This window comes from Bos indicus, chromosome 18 (genome assembly GCF_029378745.1).
Source record: "Bos indicus isolate NIAB-ARS_2022 breed Sahiwal x Tharparkar chromosome 18, NIAB-ARS_B.indTharparkar_mat_pri_1.0, whole genome shotgun sequence".
In the NCBI taxonomy this organism is placed as follows: Eukaryota; Metazoa; Chordata; class Mammalia; order Artiodactyla; family Bovidae; genus Bos; species Bos indicus.
The window spans coordinates 49,932,898-49,958,789 of NC_091777.1; the positions used below are offsets into that span (position 1 = coordinate 49,932,898).

The 25,892-nt window shown below is 52.5% G+C and overlaps 1 protein-coding gene across 2 annotated transcripts in view; it reads right to left on the reverse strand.

Annotated features, from left to right (window-relative positions):
• FCGBP (Fc gamma binding protein) overlaps positions 1-25,568 on the reverse strand; it is a 41,748-nt gene extending 16,180 nt beyond the window's left edge. Inside the window, exons 1-11 of one of the 2 annotated variants that reach the window (XM_070771032.1) lie at positions 25,512-25,568; positions 22,831-24,078; positions 20,335-20,681; positions 15,506-16,076; positions 12,940-13,544; positions 8,729-9,296; positions 7,375-7,967; positions 5,579-6,173; positions 5,275-5,474; positions 3,277-3,418; positions 165-502 (exon numbers count right to left, since the gene is read on the reverse strand). In XM_070771032.1, coding sequence (XP_070627133.1) covers positions 165-502; positions 3,277-3,418; positions 5,275-5,474; positions 5,579-6,173; positions 7,375-7,967; positions 8,729-9,296; positions 12,940-13,544; positions 15,506-16,076; positions 20,335-20,681; positions 22,831-24,078; positions 25,512-25,566 — 5,262 coding nt within the window. In that variant the 5' untranslated portion in view covers positions 25,567-25,568. The remainder of the gene's footprint in view (positions 1-164; positions 503-3,276; positions 3,419-5,274; positions 5,475-5,578; positions 6,174-7,374; positions 7,968-8,728; positions 9,297-12,939; positions 13,545-15,505; positions 16,077-20,334; positions 20,682-22,830; positions 24,079-25,511) is intronic. The other variant, XM_070771033.1, reaches the window with a different exon arrangement.
• Positions 25,569-25,892: the final 324 nt, after the last annotated feature.

Genomic DNA, 25,892 nt, shown 5'->3' on the forward strand with positions numbered 1-25,892 from the left:
AATGAAGGGCTAGACTCATTTAATTCCCAGTAGTGGGGTGATGTAATTATCATTGCTCTTGCTATTTTGTTTCAGGACTAAGTGAAGAGAGAGAGCCCTGAGCTCCCCATCTGTGACCAGCAGGACCCTTCCCACCCTACCTGGGGACTTGGGACCAGCCTTACCCGGACTTTGCCGATCTCGCCTTTGTGGATGGAGATGTTTGTGTTGAGGGTGGTCACGGTGACCAGCCTCACGTAGGACACTGAGGGGTTGCCCCGGTTCTCGTTCTTGGTGGTGACAGTGAAGGGTGTCAGGCCCTGGGCATTGCTCCCTGGGCAGTCGGTTGATGCCAGCACATAGTTACAGGTGCCCTGGAAGTCAAAGTTCCAGCCGTCGAAGGAGTGGTAGTGTGGGTCGCCCCACAGCCAGCACGTGGCCTGGTAGTTGGGCACGCACACGCCCTGGCCATTCTTATTCTGGCACGTCTCCTGTGGCCGACATGTCACACTGTGGCACGGGTCTGGGGACAGAGGAGAGAGGACCTTGAGGGGCTGCCAAGTGGAAAGCCAGTTTCTTCCCAGAATCAGCCGGGACACCAGCTCTGAGGGCTCCTGGGGTGCGGGGGCGGGGGGGAAGACCAGGTTCCAGGGTCCTTCCATTTGAGAGGCTGGCCCCCAGTCTGCCATTTCTGAGACCAGGCCCAGGGTGCCCCTGCTCCCATGTCTGAAACTGTGTCCAAGACCCTGTCAAAGGTCCCACTTCTGAGACTCAGGCCCCAAGACACAGGTTCTAGTCCCTACCTCTGTGACCAGACTCTGGGGTCCCCTTGCTTAAGACCTCAGCCCCAGAGGACTGAGGTCTGAGACCACAGGGGTCCCTGGTCCCTGTGCCAGCCCTGCAGGCATCCCTAAGGATACCCACAGCCAAGGGTCCTCTGTGTCCCAGGTTCCTGGCACCCAGATTTCCTCACACCTGGGCCCCCAGCCTCCTGGAGGCTCTGCATGGAAACCCGGGTCCTGGTGGTCTCTGTGCCCAAGACCAATGTACTGCATGAACTTTCTGGTGGGAAACTAACCTCAGAGGTCCCAGCATTTAAGAGCCTGACCCCGGAGCCCCTTTTTCTAAGTCTCATAGCCTGCTGAGCCCTCTGTTCCAGACTCCATCTCCCTGGGATTCCTGTGCCTAACACCCTGGTCTTGGGAGATCTCATTTCTCAGGCCCTGCCTCCGAGGGTCTCTTTGTCCAGGACTCCCTTCCTAGGGCCACTGAATCAGTGAGCCCGGTTTTTGGAATCCCTGTGCCCAAGATGTTATTGTTTAGTCGCTAAGCTGTATCCAACTCTTTTGCTAGCTCATGGACTGTAGCCCACCAGGCTCGCCTGTCCATGAGATTTCCCAGGCAAAAATACTGGAGTGGGTTGCCATTTCCTTCCCCAGGGGATCTCAACCCAGGGATAGAACCCACGTCTCCTGCATTGACTGATGGGTTCTTTACCACTGAGCCACTAGGGAAGCCTCTAGGACCAAGACCCCACCTCCTCTCTCCCCGTGTGCTCATTTTCAGTTGACTGCTTCTTAGCTCCAAATCCTCCAGTGGAGTTGGGCTTTGTCAGTAGAGGGAGCTAGAGGGTCACAGCAGGAGGAAGGGGTGGCTCCTGCTTCTAGCCGGCCTTGCTGTCTGGGCTCCTGGTGGCACGTGGCACCAGCAGCTTGTGGGACACCTGCTCAGTGAAGCCCCTTCTGGTTTCCCTGTGCACCCCAGCAGGCGGCTTCCCAGTGAGTTTGCCAGCACCCCAGTGAGGGTTTTCCCGCCTGCCAGCTCCAGCCTGCATAACCTGTCTGCCACCCTCCAGTAAGATCTGCCTCCCATCCTTGACGTGGGGGCCGTCTTCCCAATTCCTCCCTTCCTTCGGTGCTCTGCTGTAACCTTTGGGGCAGGGGCTGCTCCCTACATCTACTCTTCTTGTGTTCATTAGCGTTCTTTTTAATCCCTTAGTAGTCAATATCTATAAGCAAAGAATTCTGTTAAACTTCCCCTATTTAAGCTCCTGTGTGGCTTCCCAGGTGGCGCTAGTGGTAAAGCATCCCTCTGCCAATGCAGGAGACTTGCACTGGGGCAGTGCAACCCACTCCAGTATTCTTGCTGGAAAGTCCTATTGAGAGAGGAGCCTGGCAGGCTACAGTCCATAGGGTCGCACAGAGTCAGACATGATTGAAGCGACATAGCATGTGTGGTTTCTGTCTCCTTTGGACTCAGACCGACATAACAGGGTCCCTGGGAGTCCCACTTATCCTGCCCATGAGCCCCGAATGTCAGTCAGTCCTGGAGGTATATCTGTTTAGCCTCAGGAATAAGGGAATTTTCTCTGCCCTTCACCCAAGAAATCAGTCCTGGGGTGTGGCTTTATATCTCAGACTTAATCCTGAGAGGTGTCACTGTCTGAGGGTGTATCTCTATAAATCCTGAACCTCCACTTGAGGCAGGTGCTGTATTCAAGACCCTGGCCTTCGGGAGGTCTCTGCCTGTGATCTCAGGACTCTGCTTTCTTTCTTTCTTTAAGATATTTTTGATGTGGACCATGTTTTTAAAGTCTTTATTTGTTACACTATTGCTTCTGTTTTCCGTTCTGTGTTTTTGGTCCAGAGGCCTGTGGGATCTTAGTTCCCCGGCCAGGGATAGAGCACACACCCGCTGCCCTGGAAGGCGAAGACTTAACCACGGGACCACTAGGGAAGCACCAGGACTCTGCTTTCTGTCCCTGTGGGTCCTGGTCTGCCCTGCCCCTTGGGGATGGTGACTGAAACCCTGAGCCTAATTCCGCATACCAGTGACCAGCAAACTATGCACTGCCAGCTGCCTGTTTCTGCAAATAAAATTTCACTGGAGTCACACCCCTTCACTTACACGGTCTACAGCTGATTGCGTGCTGCAAAGGGAGAGCTGAGTAGGGACAGAGACCATATGGCCTGCAAGTTTAAATATTTACCCTCTGGCCCTTTAGAGAAGAAGTTTTCTGTTCTCTGCCTTACTCAGAGGGTCTCTGCTGTCTGCCTGGGGAAACCTATTCCTGAGGGTTCCCACTGACTGCTTTCTACCATAAGAGTCCCTGCCTCCCAGCCTGGAGGGCCGCTGCCCCTGCCCCGGGAATCCTAGCCTACGGGTCCCCAGGTCTGAGACTCCAGTTGTTAGTCCTCTGTGCCTGCCACCATGAAGATCCGGGTGACGCCACCCTCAGCTCCGGAGTCCCTGTCCTCTGTCCCCCTCGCTGCACCCTCCCTGGCCCCAACCCAGCACCTTTGGTGACGCAGCTCAGGACTCCTCCCGAGGGCTGGCAAACCTGCCCGTCACTGCAGCTGTGGTTCTGGCACACCAGGCCTTTTCCGGGCTGGCACACGCACTGCTGCTGGCAGTTGTCAGTGAGTACCACCTTCTCGGGCTGTGGGGACAGAAGATATGGCTGTCAGGGCCAGGCTGACTCTGGCAACTGCGGTGTTCCAGGCATAGGCGGTCCGGAGGATGTAAAAGGGACATCTTCCGGCAGGGTGGCCCTTATCTGTGAAACTAAAGCACGGCATGGCCTTGGGGTCCAATTCATTCATTCGTTCGCTTTCATTCATGTACTCATTCATTTACTCTGAAATTTCCACTAACTGTCTGCTGTATGAGAGAAACAGTGTAATGTGGGAATTAAGAACATAGGATCTGGAGCTGATTGCCTGGGTCTGAAGCTGCTTTCTGTTATTTCCAAGTTACATCACTCTGCACAAATTGAGCTTTGTCATGCCTGAGTTTTCTCACCTGTAAGTTGCAGGTAATAATAGCACCAATTGCTGTCATTTAGTCGCTAAGTCGTAACTGACTCTTTTGCAACCCCATGGACTGTAGCCTGCCAGGCTCCTGTCTACTGAATTTTCCCCAGGCGAGAATACTGGAGTTGGTTGGCAGTTCCTCCTCCAGGGGATCTTCCCAACCCAGGAGTAGAACCCACATCTCCTGCATTGGCAGGCGGGTTCTTTACCTTTGCACCGCCAGGGAAGCCCTATTAAAGCATAACTGAGTTAATAATACATATAAAGTACAGATGAAATGAAAAGGGATTTTCTTTAAATATCCAGACTGGAGAGGAAACAGGGGTAGAGATGAAACAAGACTGGGAAAATGTTGATTATTTTTGAAACCAAGTGATGGGTACAGGGAGATTTATTATACTGGTCCCTTGACTTTTGCCAGTGTGAAAATTTTTATAGTAAAGGGTTTATATATAACATTATATCTATTATACATGAATAAATAAAATGCACATATACTGTGGGCTTCCCAGGTGGCGCTAGTGGTAAAGAACCTGCATGCCAGTGCAGGAGATATAAAAGATGCAAGGTCTGTCCCTGGGTCGGGAAGATCCCCTGGACGAGGAAGTGGCAACCCACTCTCATATTCTTGCCTAGAGAATCCCATGGACAGAGAAGCCTGGGCGGCTACAGTCCATAGGGTCGCAAAGAGTTGGACACGAATGAAGTGACTTAACACACACACATATGTGTGTTGTTTACACAGCACTTAAAGCGGTGACTGGCACATAGCAAGCACCATCTACCTGTTTGCTGTACTACTATTATTATTCGTATGAGGAGGAAAACAGAGAGGGTTCTTGCCCTGACAGAGCTCTCAGACCTTTAAGGGAGACAGACTTTACATAACACACGTTCAAAGGAAAAGCAGTAACTCTGAGCATGGGAGAGGGACACAGAGGGAGTGAGCCTCTGGTATAACAAAGTTGAAATCTACACCTGGGATACAAAGCCAAAACTTGACCTGAGGAGCCAAGGGAGGGTTTCAAGTTGTGGGTGCACGCATGTCTGCCAAGTCGCTTCAGTCGTGTCCAATTCTTTGTGACCCCATGGACTGTAGCCGCCAGGCTCCTCTGTCCATGGGGATTCTCCAGGCAAGAATTCTGGAGTGGGTTGCCATGCCCTCCTCCAGGGGATCTTCCCGACCCAGAGATCAAACCCATATCTCTTATATCTCCTGCATTGGCAGGCAGGTTCTTTACCACTGGCGCCAAATGGGAAGACCTCAAGTTGCGGGACCTCTGCTCGTATTTAGAAAGGTCTTACTTGCTACTGTGGGGATGGTAGACCAGAGACAGCAAAAGTGGACAAACTGGACCACGGTGGGGCCATGGCGAGGGGAAGAGGAACGGATAGGAGAGAATTTCAGGAGGCCAAATGGACAGGCTGTGGGAGGGGGTCCAGCAGGCAGCCCCCGTTCTGCCCGGGACGGCAGGGTCCCTACCTCGTAGTAGATGCCATTGTGGTAGCAGCCGCACTCCTGGATGGGCACGCAGCCTTGGCCGTCACTGAGGAAGCCGGAGTCACACTGGCAACCCTCGGCGCACCTCTCTGGGCACTGTGGGGGGGCACTGAGTGCCGAGCAGCCCAGGGAGCAGGTGTCTGCGCAGACCTCGTAGTGGCTGTTGGGGGGGCACTGCATGGCTGCAAAGAGGGGGTGCAGGTCAGGGCCCTGGGAGTGAGAGGTGCTGGGGCCCAGGGTCTGCCCCTTCCGTGTCTCTGCCTCCCCCTCCCTGCCCCTCACTCACGACAGAAAGACTCGGTCCTCCAGGGTTCCACGTGGCCTCCAGCTGCCTGGCAGGCACTCACATAGGCGTGGATGTTGCTGCAGAGAATGCTTTCGTTGCCACCGCCCACGCAGAGGTCAAAGACACAGTCTTGCAAGGGGCCCTGGGGGTCCAGGAGCTTGTGGCAGGCGGCCAGGGGCCCTGTGGGGCTGGTGAGGAGCCCGCAGAACTCCTGCTGCTCATATTTGTTCTGCAGCTCGGGTTTACATTCCAGCTCCGTGTCACAGTCCTTGTCACCCGGCTGGCAGGTGGGGGGCGGCAGGCAGGGTGAGTCGGGCACCGCCTCCTCCCAGGAGTTGCCAAACTCATTGGCGCTGCCCGCCTGTGAGCCATCCGGCTTCTGGAAGTCGTCCTTGGGGTTGCCGTTGTAGTTCCCACACAGGCCACACAGCTGTTGGTAGTAGTTGCCTGGGACAGTGACCCGCACGTTGTACACGAGGTCGTAGGCCACACGCAGGCCGAAGTCAGTCTCGATCACGACGTCTGAGCCGTGTTGGAAGACGTGGATCCGGCCCTCGTCCAGCAGCACGGGCAGCCTCCTGTCCACGCCGTTCACCTGGGAGGCAGGACAGGCCGGGCTTCAGAGGGTACGCGTCGAGATCCTAGATCAGGCCCCTGCCTGACACTGAAGATCCATGGGATCTCACCTCTCTGGGTCTTAGTTTCCATATGTGTAAAATGGGCATAATAATAGGGTTCATAGTGGGTCGATCAGTGGCTCCCCAAAGATAAGTCCGCCAAGAACCTCAGAATATGACCATATTTGGAGAGGTAATTAGGGTAGAGATCTTGAGATGGGATCATCCTGGATTAGGGTGAACCCTACATCCAATGACAAATGTCCCTAAAAGAGCAGGAAGAGGAGAAGGTACAGGGAGACCCAGAGGAGAAGGCTGTGTGAAAAATGAAGACGGGCTGGAGCAATGGGGGCACAAGCCAGGAACACCTGGAAGCCCCAGAAGCGGCGTGAGGCGGAGGAGCATTCTCCCCCAGAACCCCTGGAGCGGGTGAGTCTCTTGCCCACACTTTGATTTTGGACTTCTGGCCTCCACAGCTGTGAGAGAATAAATTTCTGTTGTTTTAAGCCACCAAGGTGGTGGTGAGTTGTTACGGCAGTCTCAGGAAATGAATATAGGTCTCAATGGAGTAATGCTCTTAGGACAGCAGGGACCAGGAGGGAGGGGCAGGTGGAGCGGAGGGTGGAGTGGAAGGGAGGACGGGGTTGGGGGGGGGTCTGGAGGGGATAATCAAGGGCCAGGGAGGGCTTCCACAGTGGTCCAGTGATAAAGAATCCGCCTCCCAATGCATGGGACTCGGGTTCAATCCCTGGTCCAAGAAGATCCCAAGCCTGTGTGCTACAACTACTGAGCCTGTGCTCTAAAACAAGAGAAGCCACTGCAATGAGAAGCCCGAGCACCACAAGGGAGAGTGGCTCCCACTCGCCGCAACTAGAGAAAGACCGTGGACAGCGACCAAGACTCAGCACGGTTATAAATAAACAAATTTAAAAAAAGAAAAAGGGCAAGGAGAGGGGAGACTGAGCCACATAGGAGAAGGCCCAGGTCCCCAAGGTCTCCGCCCTCCTTGGTTCCCCACTGTAGGCTCTGACTGGCACCTCCTCTCCTGGGGGACCCATGCCCCCCACATCTACTCAGAGCTCTGTGCCCCCCGCCCCTCAGCTGAGAGCTGTGCACTCCCCACCCACAGACCTCCCTCTACCAAAGACCCCTCCCCTTCACGTTCTGGGCTGTTCTCACCGTGACTTTCCACTGATTCTGCTCCAGCCGCAGGGTGAAGTTGGCCACCTGCACGGTGATCGCCTTGGTCACACTGACTTTCCCGTTGCCCCAGGCCACATTCTCCTGCAGGACAGCAAACTGGGGCAGGCCAGGCCGAGTCCCACAGGTCTGAGCCAGGACGTACACGCAGGTACCCATGAAGTCGAAGCGTTGGCCGTCGAAGGTGGTGTAATGGGGGTCTCCGGATGCCTGGCAGGTGGTAGAGCCCACAGCCACGCAGCCCAGGACGCCATTGGATGGCTGGCAGGCCTCGTGAGGGCCACAGCTGGACGGCACACAGGACACCAGCCCGCCCTCCTCGCAGTAGCAAAGGGAATCGCACTCGGGTCCCGGGTAGAAGGTCTGTTCGGGCGGGTAGTAGGAGCCCTGGTACACGCAGCCGCAGGAGGCCAGCGGCACGCAGGACTCACCGTTGAGCACGAAGCCCTCGTCACACACACAGCCCTCTTTGCATTCGAAGCCGCAGCCCCCGGACACCGGGAGGTCTCCGCAGGACAGCGGGCAGCCATAGGAACACTCCTCGTAGTGACTGTGGGATGGGCAGCTCAGCGCTGCAGGGAAAGGCGCCGTCAGGACGAAGCAGCCTTGCTCCCCGGTGACACCAAAGACCCCCTGACACACACGTGCATGCACATATGCACACACACACTCACACGTATAAGCAGTCCGGCGGCAAGGAACCCCTCAGTTCAGTGGGGCCCAGGAAACATTACATCCCAGTTAATCTAATCCTGATAATTAAGATTCTATTCCAATTTAACTGTGGTCTGGGGTCATCTGTACTGTCTTTAATGACCTTATTCAAGTTGGTAACAAGTTGTGGATCTGTGATATATATTTTAAACATGCATAGGCATGTGTCTCTATAATCTATGCAATGTATTTGTAAATGCAGTATTTTTAGCTTCTTTGTTCTATAGCAGTAATGTAGTACTGGTGGTAGTAATTCTATAGAAAATTAAAATATTTGTCCAGGGTGGTACAGAAAACAGTGAAAAAGAATCCCCATTCCTCGCTCCAAACTCACCACCTCAGATTATAAAACAGGGGTTTCCACAAAAACAGAAAACCCTGAAACTGAACCCAATCAAGTCTCTCTCTGCACCGTCCGTCCAATCCGAGAGCCACCCATGGCCCATTTAAATGTAAGTTAGTGACAATGAAGTAGAAACCTGTTTCCTCATCTGTTAAATGGGTATAACCACACCCCTACCTCATGGAGCTGTTATAAGAATTAAGTGACTTAATGCTATCTATATATTAATGAATGTACATAAGGCCAAGCCCCCCAGCTGTCACTCTCAGTACTCACGGCAAAGTTCCTCACTCCTCCAGGGGTGCACGGTGAGCCCAGCAGCCTGGCACGCATCAGCGTAGGCTGCCAGTGCGTCACACAGAGGCCCGGACTGGCCTGGCAGGAGGCAGCGGTCATAGACACAGTCGCGCACAGCACCCTGTGGGTCCAGCGTTCGGTGGCACTCCCGGAAGGGACCACTGGGGTCAGCGAGGATCCCACACTCCTTCTTGCTCTGCAGCTGCTCAGCCACCAGGGAGTCCAGCTTGGGACAGTCGCCTGGCTGGGCTGCGCCACAGCCTGGCCTCGTTTCCTCCTGCCAGCTATTTCCGAAGGCCAGTGCGTTGGCAGCTTGGCCTCCACTCTTCAGAGCAAAGTCGTCAGCTGGGTCCTCGTTGAAGTTCCCGCAGAGCCCGCACAGGGCCCCAGCGTAGCTGGTGGGCACCTTGACGGTCACATGGGCGTCCCAGTTGTAGGTGACTGTCAGGCCAAAGTCCGTGCGGATGACAGCGTTTTGGCCCTGGCGGAACACCTGCACCTGCCCATCTGCCGCCTGGAAGGGCAGGTACTGAAGGATATTGTCCACCTGGGGAGAGATGGGAGAGGACCAAGAGGTCAGGGTAGTCGAGGCTCTGTGGCCCTCCCTTCACTCACTCAGCTCTGGCTCTGCTGGGCTCCTCGATATTCTCCTGATGCCCCTCAGGGCCTCTGCACTTGCTGTTCCCTCTACCTGGCCCACTATCCACCTCCCTGTCCATGGGATTCTCCAGGCAAGAATACTGGAGTGGGCTGCCATGCCCTCCTCCAGGGGATCTTCCCAACCCAGGGATCGAACCCAGGTCTCTTACGTCTCATGTACTGACAAGCTGGTTCTTTACTGCTAGCGCCACCTGGGAAGCCCTTCATCCTTCAAGTATTTGCTTAAATCTAAATCCCTAACCCATGGCCTTCAAAACCTACAGGCTCTGTCTCCCTTGTTTCCTCCCTGACCTAACCTTTCTCCCACTCTCCTCCTCACTCTTTCTGCTCCTAACGCACACTGGGTTTATTTCTTCTTTTTTTTTCTTTTTCCTACTATGTGTATGCCTGCAAAGTCGCTTCAGTCATGTCCGAGTCTTTGTGATCCCATGAACTGTAGCCCTCCAGGCTCTTCTATCCGTGGGATTCTCCAGGCAAGAATACTGGAGTGTGTTGCCATTCCCAGGGGATCTTCCCATCCCAAGGACAGAATTCACATCTCTTGCATTGACAGGCAGATTCTTTACCACGGTGCCATCCGGGAAGCCACCATTTTCCCACTACATTTATGATTATTGTTTTATTATAAACAGTACAAATGATGAGCCAGATTAACAGGAATATTGGGTCCCAAGCATAAGAGCTTCTATCCCATTGGTCAAGGTGCACCTCCTTCCCAGGTATCTACACTGATTGTTCACCAACCAGGAAGTGCTCATTGTTCAGAGTTTTTACGGAGGTTACATGACGTAGGCAGGGTTGATGAAGTCATCTGCCACTTGCTTAAGCTCAGTCTCCAAGTCCTCTCTCCCCACTGGAGGCCCAGGGTGGGGACTGAAAGTCCCACCTCAGTCACCTAACCCCACCTCAGTCACCTTGGTTTTCCTGACAGGCAACTGAGCCTTCACTCTGAAGCTACCTAGGGACCTGCCCTGATTCACCTAATTAGCATAAACTCTGGTATGGTTGAAAGAGGCACTTAATGACGAAGGTACTGGCTTTTTTGATAGTCGCCCAGTTCTCCTAGTTTAGTCTAACTTTAGTGGTTTTTCACTTTGCCAAGAACACCGCCTACCACTTTTCTCCTGGCTGCTTCCCTTCCATCCTTTAGCACTTGGCTTAAATCTAAGCCCCTTCCCTAGAACATCCTGCTTAACTGTGGCTCCTGTCCATCTTTGTGCCGGCACCACCTCCCACCTCCCTCCCTGGGCTCCCTGCTGTCTCCCAGAGCAGATCAAGTGCACCCCCACCCCTGGGCCTTTGCACTTGCTGTGACCTCTCCCTGGGATACCTGGGATACCACCCATCACTCTTTATTTAGCCACCTCTACTTCACCTTCTAGGTGTCAGCCTTGATCCAAACTCCTTAATGAATGGCCTAAAAGGCCATAGTGTGGTGCCATGCAGCTTCTTAGTTGTGGCATGTGAGATCTAGTTCCCTGCCCAGGGACTGAACCCAGGCCCCCCGCATTGGAAGCATGGAGCCTTAACTACTGGATCACAAGGGAAGTCCCCACGCAAGCATTCTGACAGTCTCCTGAACTCACCAGGCTCAGCCCAGCCTCAGGGCCTTTGCACTTACTGTACACTATGCTTGCAACACACCTACTCTCTCCCACATCCTCATTCTTGGTCTGGCTCCCTCCCCATTATCCTTCACATCTCAGTTTAAAATCAAGCCCTCTACCCACCAGGCCCTGCTTGCCCCCTCTCTCTGACCTCATCCCCCACCAGCCTCTCTCCCCCACCTCCCCAGCCTTTCTCTCAGGTGCAGCCTCTTTGGCTCCATCCTGTTCTTCAGCTCAGTCCAGCCTCAGCCTTGGCACCTGCTGTTCCCTCTGCCTGGCAACCACCACTCTTCACCTGATGGCTTCTTCCTCATCCTTCAGGTTTCAGATTAAATCTAAAACCTCCATCATAACCATCCCCGACATCATCCCCTCCCTCGCCCTCCCCTCCCTCTCTCCATTCCAGCCCTGCTGGCCTCCGTGCTGTCCCTCTACCCTTCATGTTTGTTCTTGTCTCAGAGCCTTTGCAATTGCTGTTCCTTCTCCCTGGAACACTCTTCCATCCGCTTCCCTCCCTGCCTGTTCCATCTCTTTATTCAGGAAAAGCAACAGAATGTAGAGGTTAAGAGTATGGACTCTGGTGCCAGACAGCCTGGCTTCAAATCCTGACCCTGCCACTCATTAGCTGTGTGACCTTGAATAGGTGACTTAACTTCTCTGAGCCTCAGTTTTCTCCTCCAACAACACTAGCTATTTCACAGTGTTGTTACAGAGGTTAACAAATGAGTTACTGTACATCAAGCATTTAACACACAGAAGTAAATTATTCCCAAGTGGCTCAGTGGCAAAGAATCTGCCTGCCAATGCAAGAGCCATAAGAGATGCAGGTTAGATCCCTAGGTCGGGAAGATCCCCTGGAGAAGGAAGTAGCAACCCATTCCGGTATTCTTGCTTGGGAAATACTATGGACAGAGGAGCCTGATGGGCTATAGTCTACGGGGTCGCAAAGAGTCGGACACAACTGAGTGACTATAATGCATGCATATCTCTATCTCTCTATCTATATATATGTATATATATTGGCTATTATTGTTCAAGACTCAGCTTAAATGTCATCTCAAATAAATGAGAATATAAATATTAAAATTATGCCTTCTGTTTAGCTACAATTTCTCTATTCCAAACACTAGGCTTTGTGGGCAGAATTCCTTTATTCTAAGGCTGTTCTGAGGATTACAGGTTAAGGCCTGTCAAGGGTTTAGTGCAGTGTCTGGCACACGGAAGACTCTCTTGGATTTCCATTTCCAGTTCATTCTCCTCCCTAAGGCAGGGGCTACTGCCTCAAACTGCTCAATAATAATTATCAACTATCACTGTAAATCTTAAGAAATCCTGCTTCTCAATTTTTATCTTTTTTAAAGAAAAAATCAGTGGTTCTTGACTTCTGCTGGGTGGTTGTCTCTTTAAGAACCCTCTGTCCAGAAACCTATGACCTGTGGGCGCATTTGTAAGCACCCCCTACACCTTGCAACACCTCCCTGCCAACACACTTTTGTTCCGGACCTTTCAGGTCACCTCACTATCTGAATATCAATTGTCCTCCAGAGAAAGCCCAAATCTTTACCTTTGGAGGGTTCATAGCAATAAAACATGAAGTCAATATTTACTGAATATTTGTTGGGTGCCAATGCCTCTTTTAAACATTCTGCAAATAACAACTGGCCAAATCTCCACAACCACCTTATAAAGCGACAGCCATTGGGGAGGCACCATCTTATTATCCTATTTGTCAGAGGACAAACCTGAGGCTCCAAGAGACAAAGACACACAGCCAGGAAGGGGCAGCACTGCCCAGCTTGTGGGGGGTGGCAGGCCTAACTACTGACCACCAGGTCTTCTAACAGACCCCCATCCTCCACCAGACCCATCCTCTTTAAGGGGGATTCCGGCCCCTCCAGCCAGCCTCGGGTGCCCCTCGCTCACCAGCACTCGGCCAGGGTACTCCCGGCGCACCGCCACCTTCACGCCGCGGGCCTCGACCCGCACGGCGCGCGTGTAGCTCACGGTCTGGCTGCCCCGATGCTCGTTTTCCACCAGGACCCGGAAGGTTTGCAGCCCTGAGGCCTGGCCGCACGAGCCAGCCAGCAGGTACGTGCAGGTGCCCATGAAGTCGAAGCGTCGGCCATCGAAGCTCACGTAGTGCGGGTCCCCGGACCCCTTGCAGGTTCCGAAGCGGTCGGGGTAACAACCTCGGAGGCCGTTCTGGACGAGGCAGCGCTCGCCCTTCGGGCAGCCCTGCGTGTCGCTGCAGCGCACCTGGCCGGTGGCGGCGTCGCAGGTGCAGCGCCGCTGGCAAGTGGTGTCAGCCCACACCTCCTGGCCGGGCGCAAGCGGGCGGCCCTCGTAGATGCAGCCGCAGGACGAGGCCGCCACACAGGCGCCGCCGCTCTCCACGAAGCCCTCGAGGCACACGCAGCCCTCCACGCACTGGCGCGCCGAGCAGTTGGACGGCGCCGCGTCGGGGTTGCAGGAGGCTTGGCAGGCCGGGGCGCAGAGCTCGTAGCGGCTGTTGGCTGGGCAGGACAGGGCTGCGGGGACACGGGAGAGTGAATCAGGCCTGCGGGAACGTGCTAGGTCCTCCCTCCCCAAGCCACTGCGTACCCGCGGCTCCCCATCTTAGTTAATGGACGCCCATCCTTCTGGGTGCTCACGCCCCAAACCTGAAATGTAGTTGATTCCCTCCTCTTTATCTGCCGAACAACCAAGTTGTCCGTAAATCCTGTGAGCTCCATCTTCAGGAGCGATCCGGAATCTGACCTTTCTCCGTGCACCACAGTCCCCACCCTGGTGCTGTCAGCTCTCAGCTCCTGCCTGGTCTCCCGGCTGCTCCCATCCTACATCTCATCCTGTTCCTCACCTGCAGCCAGAGGGATCTGTGAACACTTGAGTCCCCTCTCCTGCTCAGAGCCCTCTGGTGGCTCCGTCTTGCTCAGGTTAAAAGCCAGAGACCTCCTATTGGCCATGAGGCTCCCCAGGTTCCACGGTCTGCCCCCTCACCTCCTTGTCCTCATCTCCTCCTTCCAGTCTGCCTCTGGCTATCTCCACCCTGCACGGTGGCCTCCTCTCGGGTCCTCACACTCCCCCCTCTCCTTTTCCCCTCTGCCTGTACTGTATTAGCCTTTCCTCATTGAAGGCATGCAGAAGGTTCCTGGAACCCAGACGGCCTGGGTTCAAATCCCAGCTCTCCCCTTCTCAGCTGTGTGATTATGAGCTGACACCTCCAACCTCTCTGTGCCTCAGTTTTCCCATCAGCAGAATGGGATAATAATAGCCTCCTCTATGTAGAGACATCCCATGCAGAGCGTCATTGCTAACTCACTCTGTTCCCTAATCCTGGTCTCTGCTCCAAAGGCACTCCCTCACAAAGGTCTTCCCTGAGAACTCTCTTCCTGAGCCTCCCATTTACTTTTATCCCATGAATTCTGTTTCTTTTGCTCTCTGAAGATATTCCACAGTTTATGGCTTGCTTCTGTCTTCCCTGCTAGGACTATAAATTCTATGAGAGTGGGGACCTGATCTGTCTCAAACATGGTGGAATCTCCAGCACCAAGGACAGGGCCTGGCCCACAAGAAATGCCCAGGAAATGCTGTGAAAACTAATGGGGAGATAAACGAATACACTGGTTCCTCTTCTGCACCAGGCATTGGGAAACTCAGTGGTGATGGTTGTGCTGGTGGTGATGGTGGTGTTTACTGGGCAGTGAAGACACAGCAGTGACCAAGACAAACCCCAAATGGCCCCAGTGTTTCCCTCAGACTTATGCCTCTCCGGAGTCCCTGTCTCAAGTCCTGAACCTGGAAGCCTTCTCCTCCTTCCTGCCCTGGGCTTTCTGCCTCCTGAACATTTCTCTGGGAGCCTCACAACGGCAGAGGCAAGTGTGTGTTGGTCCCCACTATGCCCATCACTAACACAGGGGTGGAGCCAGATAGGGGTTTAGGGGATGCATGAATGAATTAATGGATATATAAGTGAATGAATGATTCAGTGAATGGATACCTGGCTATGGAGCTTGGACTTTATCCAGAAGATGTCGGAGAGTCATAGAAGGGTTATAAATGAAGTGATATTCACATGTCTGCTTTGGGACACCTCATGCCAAGCCTTTGCACATGTCCTTCTCTCAGCTTGGAGCCCATTGCTTGCCCCCTGCTTTCCCATCTAGTTCTAATCCTTTCTACAGGCTTCAGATTGGCATCCCTTTCTCTAGGAGAGCCTCCGTCACCCCACAGGCTGAGTCAGGAAGCTTCTCTGGTCTCGCATAGCCCCTCTGAACTTCCTTCATCCCAGCCCTGACCACTCTGGACCATCACTGTCTAGTGCTACATCTGCTTCAACTTTAGGCTCACTGTGGGCAGAGCCTGGCCATCTGGCCATTGCTGTGTCCTCAGCATCGTCCAGTTCCAGGCTGGACCACAGTCAATGCTCTGATGCAGGGGGCACCCCTTCCTCCTACCACATGCTCCCAGCCCCCACCAGGGCATCACTCACGGCAGTTGGCTGATGACCTCCAGTTCCCGACAGAGATGCCAAGCTCCAGACAGGCCTGGGTGTAGGCACTGAGGCCACGGCACAGGCTGGCTCGATCCCCATTGACCACACACAGGTCATACACACATTCCTTTAGGAAGGGCTGGGGGTCCAGGGCCTCGTGACAGGCAGCAAAGGGGCCGTTGAGCTGGGTCAGCATGCCACAGAAACGACTGTCCTCATAGAGCTGGGCCTGCTCTGGGGTGCAGGCAGGACAGTTTTCTTGGCAGCCATCCTCACAGAGGTAGTCCCCGTCATCCAGCTTCCAGCTGCTGGCAAACTCCACAGCATCGGGAGCCTGCTCCGAGTCAGGTGTAAGGAAGTCATCAGTGGGGTCACCATTATAGTTGCCACACAGTCCACGCACCTGGCCCTGAAAGCGCACGGGCAGGCTGAGTGCCAGCTGGGCATCCCAGTCGTAGCTGACCACCAGTCCGAAATCCAGCTCCACCACGGCCCGTGTCCCACTCTGGTACACTCGCAGGCGTCCCCCAGACAGGGAGGCAGGCAGGCGTGAACGCTGGTTGTCGATCTGCGGAGGGAACGAGGAGGGGAGGGTCAGATCCCCGTGTGGTCTGGCCTTCAGCCCCTCATCTCTTCCCACACGTGTCCCTCCTCTAGCCACATGGGGATTCCTCCCTCCTGTTAGTGCCACCCATCAAGCTTCAGCATCTTTGCTCCTGCCTTTCCCTTGGCCCAAAAGGTTCTTTTCCTAGAAATACACATGGCTCACTCCCTTGCCTCTTACAAAGACTTTGCTCAAATGTCACCATCTCAGGGAGGCCATCCCCGAGCACCCTATTTTATATGGCAACTCCTCCTTAGTCCCTGTTCCCTTTCTCTGCTCTATTTTTTCCCTCTAGTGTCTAACTTTCTAAAATGCCATCTGCAACAACTATCTGTTGTTTATTGCTGTTTAGTCTCTAAGTCATGTCCAACTCACTGCAACCCCACGGACTGTAGCCCACCAGGCTCCTCTGTCCACAGGATTTCCAAGGCAAGAATACTGGAGTGGGTTGCCATTTCCTCCTCCAGGGGATCTTCTCAACCCAGGGATCGAACTCACATCTCCTGCCTTTGCAGGCGAGTTTTCTACCACTGAGCCACCAGAGAAGCGCTAATCTGATGTTTATCGTCTCTAACTTGACTAGACTGTCAGCTCCACAGGACAGGGGTTTTGGTCTCCTTCAATCACTGCTTCATCTCCAGATACGAGAACAGTACCTGGCAGAATAGCAGGCGCTCAGTAAGTGAATTAGGCACTGCTGTATTAAGTATACACTCACTGGGCACTGACTCTGGGCCTGGCCCTGGCCTGGGAGAGCCCTGGAGGTATATTGATGACCAGATCCCACTCCACTGGGGGAGACAGACCTGTCACTGGATAGTGACAGATCCTAGTGATCAGGGCTGGGACGATGGAGAAATAAGAGGCTGCAGGAGCCTAGAAAAAGGGCAGACCTAAATTTTCAGGTCAGGAGAGGCTTCCTGGAGGAAGGGACACTGAACTGAGCTGTAAAGGACCAGGGAGAGAGAGAGCCACAGAAACCAAGAGGGAGAGAGGTGTTCCTTTGCAAATGTCCTTAGTGGAGACAGAGAGTCCAGCTGGGAGATAAGGAATGTATTCTCTCTGTCCCCAGGACCATTTTCCTCTTCCTGAGCATCTCTTTCTGATTCTTTCTTCACACAGTCTTGTCTTAGCCAAGTAGATGGAGTGTAAAACAAGGGATAACAGACAGAGAGGACAGCATGAGCAAGGTCAAAGGTAAGACATCATTCATTCAGTCAGCAATGCCTCCCTGAGTCTTCCTGTGTGTCCAAGTCTATGTCAGGCAGTGACTGAGACAGCCCACATTCACAGGCTCTCAGTCCAGGGACCACTGTCCAAATCCATCTCTTGCTTAAGACCAGGGGTCTTCATTTGTTCATGACACAAGTAGTATCTGTTCAGTACAGAAAACTTAAAGAGCACACATGATTAAAAATGAGAAAAGAGAAAACCACCTATATTGCTACAGACACACACACACATATTTATGCATCATGCAAGTTTCTTTTTCTACTTTTAAATACATTTTTTTTAAAATAATGAGCCCATCTGAAGTCACCATTTCATGAACCTCTATTGTCTCTAAAATAGTCTTGTGGGCATCCTAGCATCATTCTACCTGTAACTCTAAACCTTTGCTAAGTCACTGACCTCTGTAAGGATCTGACAAAGTAATAGTTCATCTCTCTGAAAAACTACACAGCAGATACAAGATCCTGGACATAAGTTCAAGGGATCTGAGGTCCCCCTGAGTTTGTGTTCAACCTATCTAGACCTCAAAAACACCTGCTTTAATCCACACGGTTATTGATCTCACAGATCCACCTGCACACTCATAAGATGAGAGAAGTACAAGAATATTCATGGGGACTTCCTGGCTGTCCAGTGGTTAAAAGTCCGTACTTCTATGGACTTTTAAAAAGTCGAAACCTGCAGAGGGCGCAGGTTTGATCCCTGACTGGGGAACTAAGACCCCACATGCCTCTCGGCCAAATAAATAAATTTTATAAAAGAGATCTCCATTAAAAACTATAACTTTAAAAAAAGAATATTCAGGGCAGTAGTGCTCACCATCATGAACACAGCATCCAATCACAGGGGGCTGAGCAAAAGGAACCATAATGCATTCAGCCAATGGCAGGCTGTGCAGCTATAGAAAGGAAAGAGGAGGCTCCCTCCCCACTGAGGAAACAGCTCCAGAATGCACTGTTCAGGGCAAAGTCAAGTGCAGAACAGAGCCCACGTACAGTACTGTTTGCTAACAAAGGGGAGAGGTAAGAATGTGTGTCTATATTTACTTGTATTGGCATAAAGAAACCCTAGATGAACACTCAAGAAATCAGTAAAAGTCGTTACCTGTGGGGAGCAGGGGAAAGCAGGTGGAGATGGGGGTAAAAGCAGGACCTTTCACAACGTGCCTTCTTGTTTTGAGCTGTGAATGCTTTATCTATTAAAAAATTAATTGCAGCAACAGGAAAGAACTTTGAAACTACTATGCTGAGCTTAAAGAAGCCTTCCACAAAAGGCTTCTTGCACTGGCTGATTCCGTTACTATGAAGTTCTTGAACCAGCAGAAGTAATCTCTGGTGGAGAAAAGTTAGAACTATGATTGCCTCTATGCGTGGGTTGGCCATTGTTTGAGAAGGGACATGAGGGAGTTTTTCAGAAGGATGAAAACATTCTGTACCTTGACAGAGCTTAGATGTGCACATTCATCAAAACTCAGTGAGCCGTCCACTTACGATGTGTGGATTTCGTTATGTTTAAATTTTATCTCAAAGGTAAACAAAAATGTAAAAATATTATATTCTAGTTAATGGTATACATGTTGAAATCTCTAGGGATGAAGTGTGTTGATGTCTAGAACTTACTTTCAAGTGCAAAAGAACAAATTTGCAGTCAGTTGTAGTGAGGTGGGTGAACCTGGAGCCTGTTAGACAGAGTGCAGTAAGTCAAGAAAAACAAATATAATACATTAAAGCATATATATGGAATCTGGAAAAACAGTACAGATGAACCTAATTGCAGTGAAGGAATGGAGATAACAGACAAAGAGAACAGACTTGTGGGCACAGTGGGGGAAGGAGAGGGTGGGATCAACTGAGAAAGTAGCACTGACCTATATACACTCCCGTAGGCAAAACAGGCAGCTGGCGAGAAGCTGCTGTGCGGCACAGGGAGCCCAGCCTGGCGCTCTGTGATGGCCCAGAGGGGTGGGATTGTGGGCCAGTGGTGAGAGACTCTAGAGGGAGGGACTATATATACAAATGTCTGTGTACATATACAGAGACATATAGTTTTGACTGATTTACCATGTTATACAGCAGAAACCAACACAACATTGTAAAGCAATTATCCTTCAATTAAAAATAACTTTAAAATTAAGTGAATAAAAAGAGGGATTGTTGAGTGGACAGAGGGACAGGCAGATGTTAGATGTATGATGAACTAAGAGGAGTAAAGTGTTTAGAATCTAGGCAACTGGCAAATGAGTGTTCACTGTACAACGATTTCAATCTTTCTGGATGTTTAAGCATGTTCATAGCAATATAGTAGGAAAAAAAATCACTCCTCATTTATTTTCCTATTATTAGATTGCTGTTATTTATGTTGGCTGAGTAGCGATCCATTTACCAGAGGCAGAATAGCCTAGAGGTTAAGATGCAGGCTTGGGAGCTACCCTGCTGGTGTTCCCAGCTCCATCTCTTACTAGCCTGAAGCTCTTGAGTAGTCATTCATTGTTCTGGACCTCAGTTTCCTCATCCAAAAGTGTTAATAGTGCCTACCTCCATAGATTGCCGTTAGCATTAAATGCATTAATACAGTAGAAAGTGCGAAGAAACAAACCCAGCACATAGTAGGTACTCACTAAAATTTTAGGGTTTGGTCACTTAAGAAATTCCCATTGTTGGATATCTGTCTTCTTTCTCTCCCCGACCCTCACTGCCTTCTTGATACAATAATATAAACACATTGGCATAAACCTGTTTTTCTAACCATATCTCTGAGCATTCTTAAAACTTTTAGAAATCGAATTGCTGAACAAAAGGATTTTAAGGTTCTGCCACTGGTTTTCAAATCCCCCTTCCCCAGCCCCCACGCCCTTGGCCCACTTCTCTGCACCCTCCACCCCATGGCAAAGAGCTTGGGTCTGGGGTCCAACACCCAGACATTGCCTCCTCCATCTGACTGGCAGGCGGCTCCTGGGTATAAAACTCTGATGGCTCCTCTGGATCCTTACCCGGGCGAAGCCAACTTCCCCGCGGGCCAGTGACACTGCATGGTTGTAGGCGCGCACGGTCACCAAGCCCACGTAAGAGACACGGCGGCTGCCTCGGTGCTCGTTCTTGGCATCGACGCTGAAGGCAGGCAGGCTGTCATCGTTACTCTGCAGCTCCGCCAGTGAGTACAAGCATGTGCCCATCATGTCGTAGTAGCGGCCGTCGAAGGTGGTATAATGGGGGTCACCCTGGGCACGGCAGGTAGCCACGGGGGCCACGCACCTGGCCTGCCCATTTACCACCTTGCAGACCTGCCTGGCAGCACACTGCTTGCCTTCACAGGGGGTCTTCTCCAGCGACCGCTGGGCTGGGGAGGGAAGGAGGATGGCCACAGAGAAAGAATCAGGAGTGTCCACCCAGTGGGAATCCTGGAGTTCTCCTGCCCTGGGGAGTTTGGGTGGCTGACGCCCAGCCGCCCATTCAAGAAGTGGGGAGACTGAAGTCTGGAATTTCATAGGGAGAGAGCGGCTCAGGCTTGATTGTTCCTAGGTTTGGTGGTTCCCCAGTTTAATATGGCTCAGCCCCGAGGAACTGGAAGGTGGTGAAGAGCCACTGGCAGGGACAATCACAGAAAGGCCTTCATTTTTGTTTTTTCTCTCTGTTTCCCCCCTTTCCTCTACCTTCCCACTCAGGGTAAAAGGTTAAGGAATCCTTTTTTAAAGATAGAAAGTGGGGACTTCCCTGGTGGTCCAGTGGTTAAGATTCCATCCTTCCAAGGCAGGGGGCTCAGGTTTGATCCCTGGTCAGGGAACTAAAGTCCCACATGCTGTGCGGTGTAGTCAAAAAATAAAAATAAAATAAAGATAGAAAATGGAAAACAGACTGTTCAACAGAATGGAAATGGCAGAGTTAGGTTGCCTATATTTGAATCTTGGGACAACTAATTACCTGTGTGACGCTAGAAAGTAATTTAAAATTCTCTGTGCCTCAGTTTCCTCACTTGTGACATGGGGGTGATAGTAATACCTTCTTCACAGGGACAGTTGGGAAGGGGAGAGTGGCCAGGTTTAAATAAGCTAAAACATAAGTTAGGGTTTGGAACTGATCTCAGGTGTTAATGAGGTTATTATCTGTTATTAACATTCACCTGTCTTTTCCCCATCACTAATCAAGCCCAAAGTGGCCCTTTGCAGCTGAGTGGCTTCCATGCCCTGGAGGGTGGACAGGAGTGCTGGGGACCGGTGTCTAGGATCCTTGCTTCGGGAGGGGGGCCCACACAGGAAGAAACAGCTCTTCCTCCCCTGTCCCCTGGTCTTCAAAAGCTCTTGCCTTCTGACTGCTCACAATAATGGCTCACCCTTGCATGGCCCTGCTCACTAGCCTGATGCCCCCTAAAGGCTCCACTGCGTTAACTTATTGCACTGTCACTTCACAATCCCGTGAGGGGTGCAGGCGTTCTTCCCATTTTGCAGATGTGGAAACAGGTCCACAGAGGTGAAGTCACAAGCCCCAGGTCACACAGGCAGAGGTGGGATCTGAACCTGGGAAGTCTGGCTTCAGCATCCGTGCCCTCAAATGCTGCACTGCCTGGTGGCAACTCCTCGACAGGCTGGGCCCCCAAGCACACACAGGGCCGGATCCTAGAAATGAACTATGTTAACACATACAAGGTCCCTAGAGTGGTCCCTGGTATTTTGAGAAATACTCCCCCCACGGTATCCATCATTATTATATTAATACTTTTAGATCTCCTGAGTTTGGCTTTCATATATGAGGTGTATGTGTGAGGGAGGGAGTTAGTAACTGGTATAGTTGTAGCTTCCCAGAGGGGCTCAGTGGTGAAGAATCCACCTGCCAATGCAAGAGATGCAGGAGACGAGGGTTCAGTCCCTGGGTCAGGAAGATCCCCTGGAGGAGGAGGAAATGGCAACCTACTCCATTATTCTTGTCGGGAAAATCCCATTGACAGGGGAGACTGGCAGGCACAGTCCATGGGTTTGCAAAGAGTCAGGCATGACTGAGTGACTGAACACACACATAGTTGTCTATCAGTTGCTAGAATAACAAAATATTTTCAAGCTGGTTGGTAAGAAACTGCTGACCTGATCCCAGCCCGTAAAGATCCCTTCCTCTTGGCACCCTGGCTCTCCCCAGACCCCCTCCTTCCACAAAAGCAATAGAAAAAGGGCTGATGCCAGACACCCTGCGGGCTTCTAGAACCCTGCTGCAGAGCTGTGTCTGGTATCTCTGCAGACTGGTTGGGACTCTGGGTCTTGCCAGCTGCTAAACATTTAGAGAATTGCTTCTGTGGTAGGGTGGGGGGAAGAGGACAGGGAGGACCTGGGAAGGCTTAAGGAAAGGAAGGATGGCAGGGAGGATTCAGGTAAGTGGGAGGCAGCTCAGCTGACCCAGAAACCACAGATGAGCACAGAGATAATGGGAAAGGGGAAAAGGCAGGAGAGTCGGCAAAAGGGTTACCATCTGGACAGGGTCAGAGGTCATTTTTTGTCACTCACTCCGGCCACAGGCAGCTGCTGTCCCGAAGCTCACGTCCTGGTATAGCCCGAAGGTGAGCAGCCCAAAGCTGGTAGCGGCCTCGGCCACATGGACACTGTCAGTTGTGCCAAAGTCCAGTTCGGCATATGAGAACTCACTGCCTGGCACAGCGGCCCAGGAGAGTTTGGCCCCTAGCCTCTGCCCATCCACGGTCAGCTCGCCAGCAGCCTTGGTTGGCGCCACCACCAGGGCCACACCCTTAGAGCCTGGCACACTCCTCACCACGTAGGCAGGGCAGTAGGCCGCCACGTCTGGGATCAGGACCAGGTGGGGGTCATAGGTCTCTCCATCTTTGGTGGTACCCGCACCAAACATCAGGACTTGGATGCCCACGTCTGCAGACAGGTAGAGTGGCCGGGACTGCTGGATCTCAAACTCTGCCACGTTGCCTGCCTGGAGCCCCCGGGAGCCAGCGGTGCCCCCCAGGTGGTAGGTCAGCCTTGTGGCCTGGCTGGCCATGACGTAGATCACATCATGCTGGCTGTGGAAGGACAGAGGGGGCACCACGTAGCGGGTGCCCCAGGCAGACGTGGGTAGCAGCTGCTCTACCACATGGTTGCAGTTCGAGTTTCTCTGGGCACAGCTGTGGCCGGAGAGGACAGCCACGGGGCTGCTGGCAGTGACCTTTGACCCCGAGAGGTTAGATGTGCTCTGTATCTGGGCCACCTGGTAGGGGTCCAGGGTCACATTCAGGACACGGCCCGCTGCGTAGGACTTGCCCTTGAATGTCACCGACCCCTTCAGCCGTATACTGACAGAGGCACCGGCTGCACCCGCCACCACAGCAAACTCCTGGAGGTTCCTGGACGAAGGGCTGGAGGGCGTGAGCACAAAGTACTCAGTGCCCAGGGCGCGGACAGGCCTCAGCAGTGTCACATCCGCCGTGCTGGGCTTAGCGTTTACCGCCTGCACCGAGATGGCACGGTCAGCGCGGACCACCACCGCATGCTGGAAGGTTTTGCTGCCAACCATCTCAGCCTTGGCGCTGATGTTGACCAAGACTGACTGCCCTGGCCTGACAGTGACCTTCTGTGTGGTGCCATCTGCCCGGCTGAGGATGGAGACTGAGGTGAGGCTGTCCGACAGACTGGAGAGGAGGAGGCAGAGATAGGCCTTGCTGTACCCGGGATTATAGTTCTGCAGGAAGGCCGTGAGGAATTCCTCACCCCCGCTGCTCTGGGGGTCCACTGAGGCCTCCTGGGTCAACCCTGGGGTGAGAAAATGCAGTCGTGGGTCTTGCCTTATCCAATCCCCGCTACCCCTGTCAGAGAAGCAGCCTCCTGCCCTGTGCCTGGCTCGCAGGTTGAAACATTAACATGAGTTTCTGTTTTCTCTCTTCTCTCTCCTTTTCCCTTAGTCACGCAGTGGTCACCTACCAACCTTTCTGGCTTTTGCCTTCCAGAAGCCTGAACACTTCAGACAGGGCTCTCAGGCTCAAATGCTGATGGGGCCCAACAAGAGACATAAATGTGTGAGACAGAAGGGGCGACTGTGGGGCTAGAACATTCATATGCCATACGCATTGCTATTGGCTTTAATCTGTTGTGGTTATGATGTCTTATAGGTTCTCCCTTAAAAATGTCAGATCTTACCATTTTTCAAAAGAAATTGGAGAGTTGAATTTCTGTGTGAAATTTCCAATCCAAAATTGTTTTAAGTAAGCAGTATGGGGACGTCCCCAGTGGCTAAGACTCCGAGCTTCCAGTTCACGGAGCCTGGGTTCAATCCCTGATCAGGGAACTAGATTCCATATGCTGGAACTAAAAGTTCAAGTGGTGCAACTAAAGATCCCACTTGCTGCGACTAAGACCCGGTGTAGCCAGACAAATAAATAAAACAAATACGGCACTGTGGGGCCCAACCTCAGGTGCCAGTTTGTGATTTCTGTGTTCACAGGATGAAGCATGAGTGTGAAGGGTAAAAGGGGATTATGAGAGAATGGACAAAATGTCTCCTAGCAATAGAGAGGAGTGGGCACTTTTCAACACCTCCATCAAGGAAGAGATCCTCCAGGGCTGAGAGGAGACGGGGAGAGGAAGAGAGAGATCACTCTATGGGGTCTTAGAGAGTGTTGTGGGGGGTTACAGAGGGACTGTCTGCTGAATAAGGGGAGCCTTGAAGAACATCCCAGTGTCCCACAGCACCAGGGGATCAGGGGGATGAATGTAACTAGAGTAACCTAAATAGATGTTGACTGGTAACTAGAGGCCCCAGATGTCCCATCCGTCCCCCGAACTTTGGCTTTATGTAGGACTCTAGTCCTGGACAAAGCCCTAGAGAATTAGGCACCAAGCCCACCCCTCCAAATGATGTTAGTGAAATCTTCCATCACCTCCACAGAATGAGGCTCTAAGTCAAAACTTGAGTTGAGCTGCAGAAAATCAAGAAAGTAGCAATTCTTACCTACTTGAATTTAGGGACTAAAGATTTTACCTGCTTCCCTCCAGAACTGACAGAGGATGGGTGAATTCCACCACATTTCTCTGCCTGACTTAACGGCCCTCTCTCCCAATCTCAGCGAGCCTGAGGTCACACTGGGAGATGGGTTTGCAGAGGTGGCTCCAGTGGAGGGTGCTGACTCAGGCAGGCAGAGTTCTTCAGTCTGGAACCAGGACATAGATGGGATTTCGGTCTAACTTACCCCACAGGAGGGTTGCTCCGGCCCAAAGCATCCACCAGCTCCGCAGGGAACCCATGTCTGCAGTGGGAGAAGAGAGGGGGTCATGGGAGGCGGATCTGTCCCTCTGTCAGAGGACAAAAGTGCCTTGTCTCTGGACAAGGGCTACCTGGGCACCAGGAAGGCTGAGGTGAGCTGGGTCCAAGGGCCAACGTATGTATAAGGGGAGTTGGACATCTGGTGGGTCTGGTGGTTGGGCAGGGAGGGCAGAACAGGAGTCGGATGTCCTGTGGGTCTGGTAGCGGGTGAGATGGGGAGGCCTGGAGCCAGGGGCAAGGGTAGGGGACCTGATGTCCTGCTTCTAAAGGTGACGCGGCCTCTCTCACCTGCAGGTTCCTGGAGCTG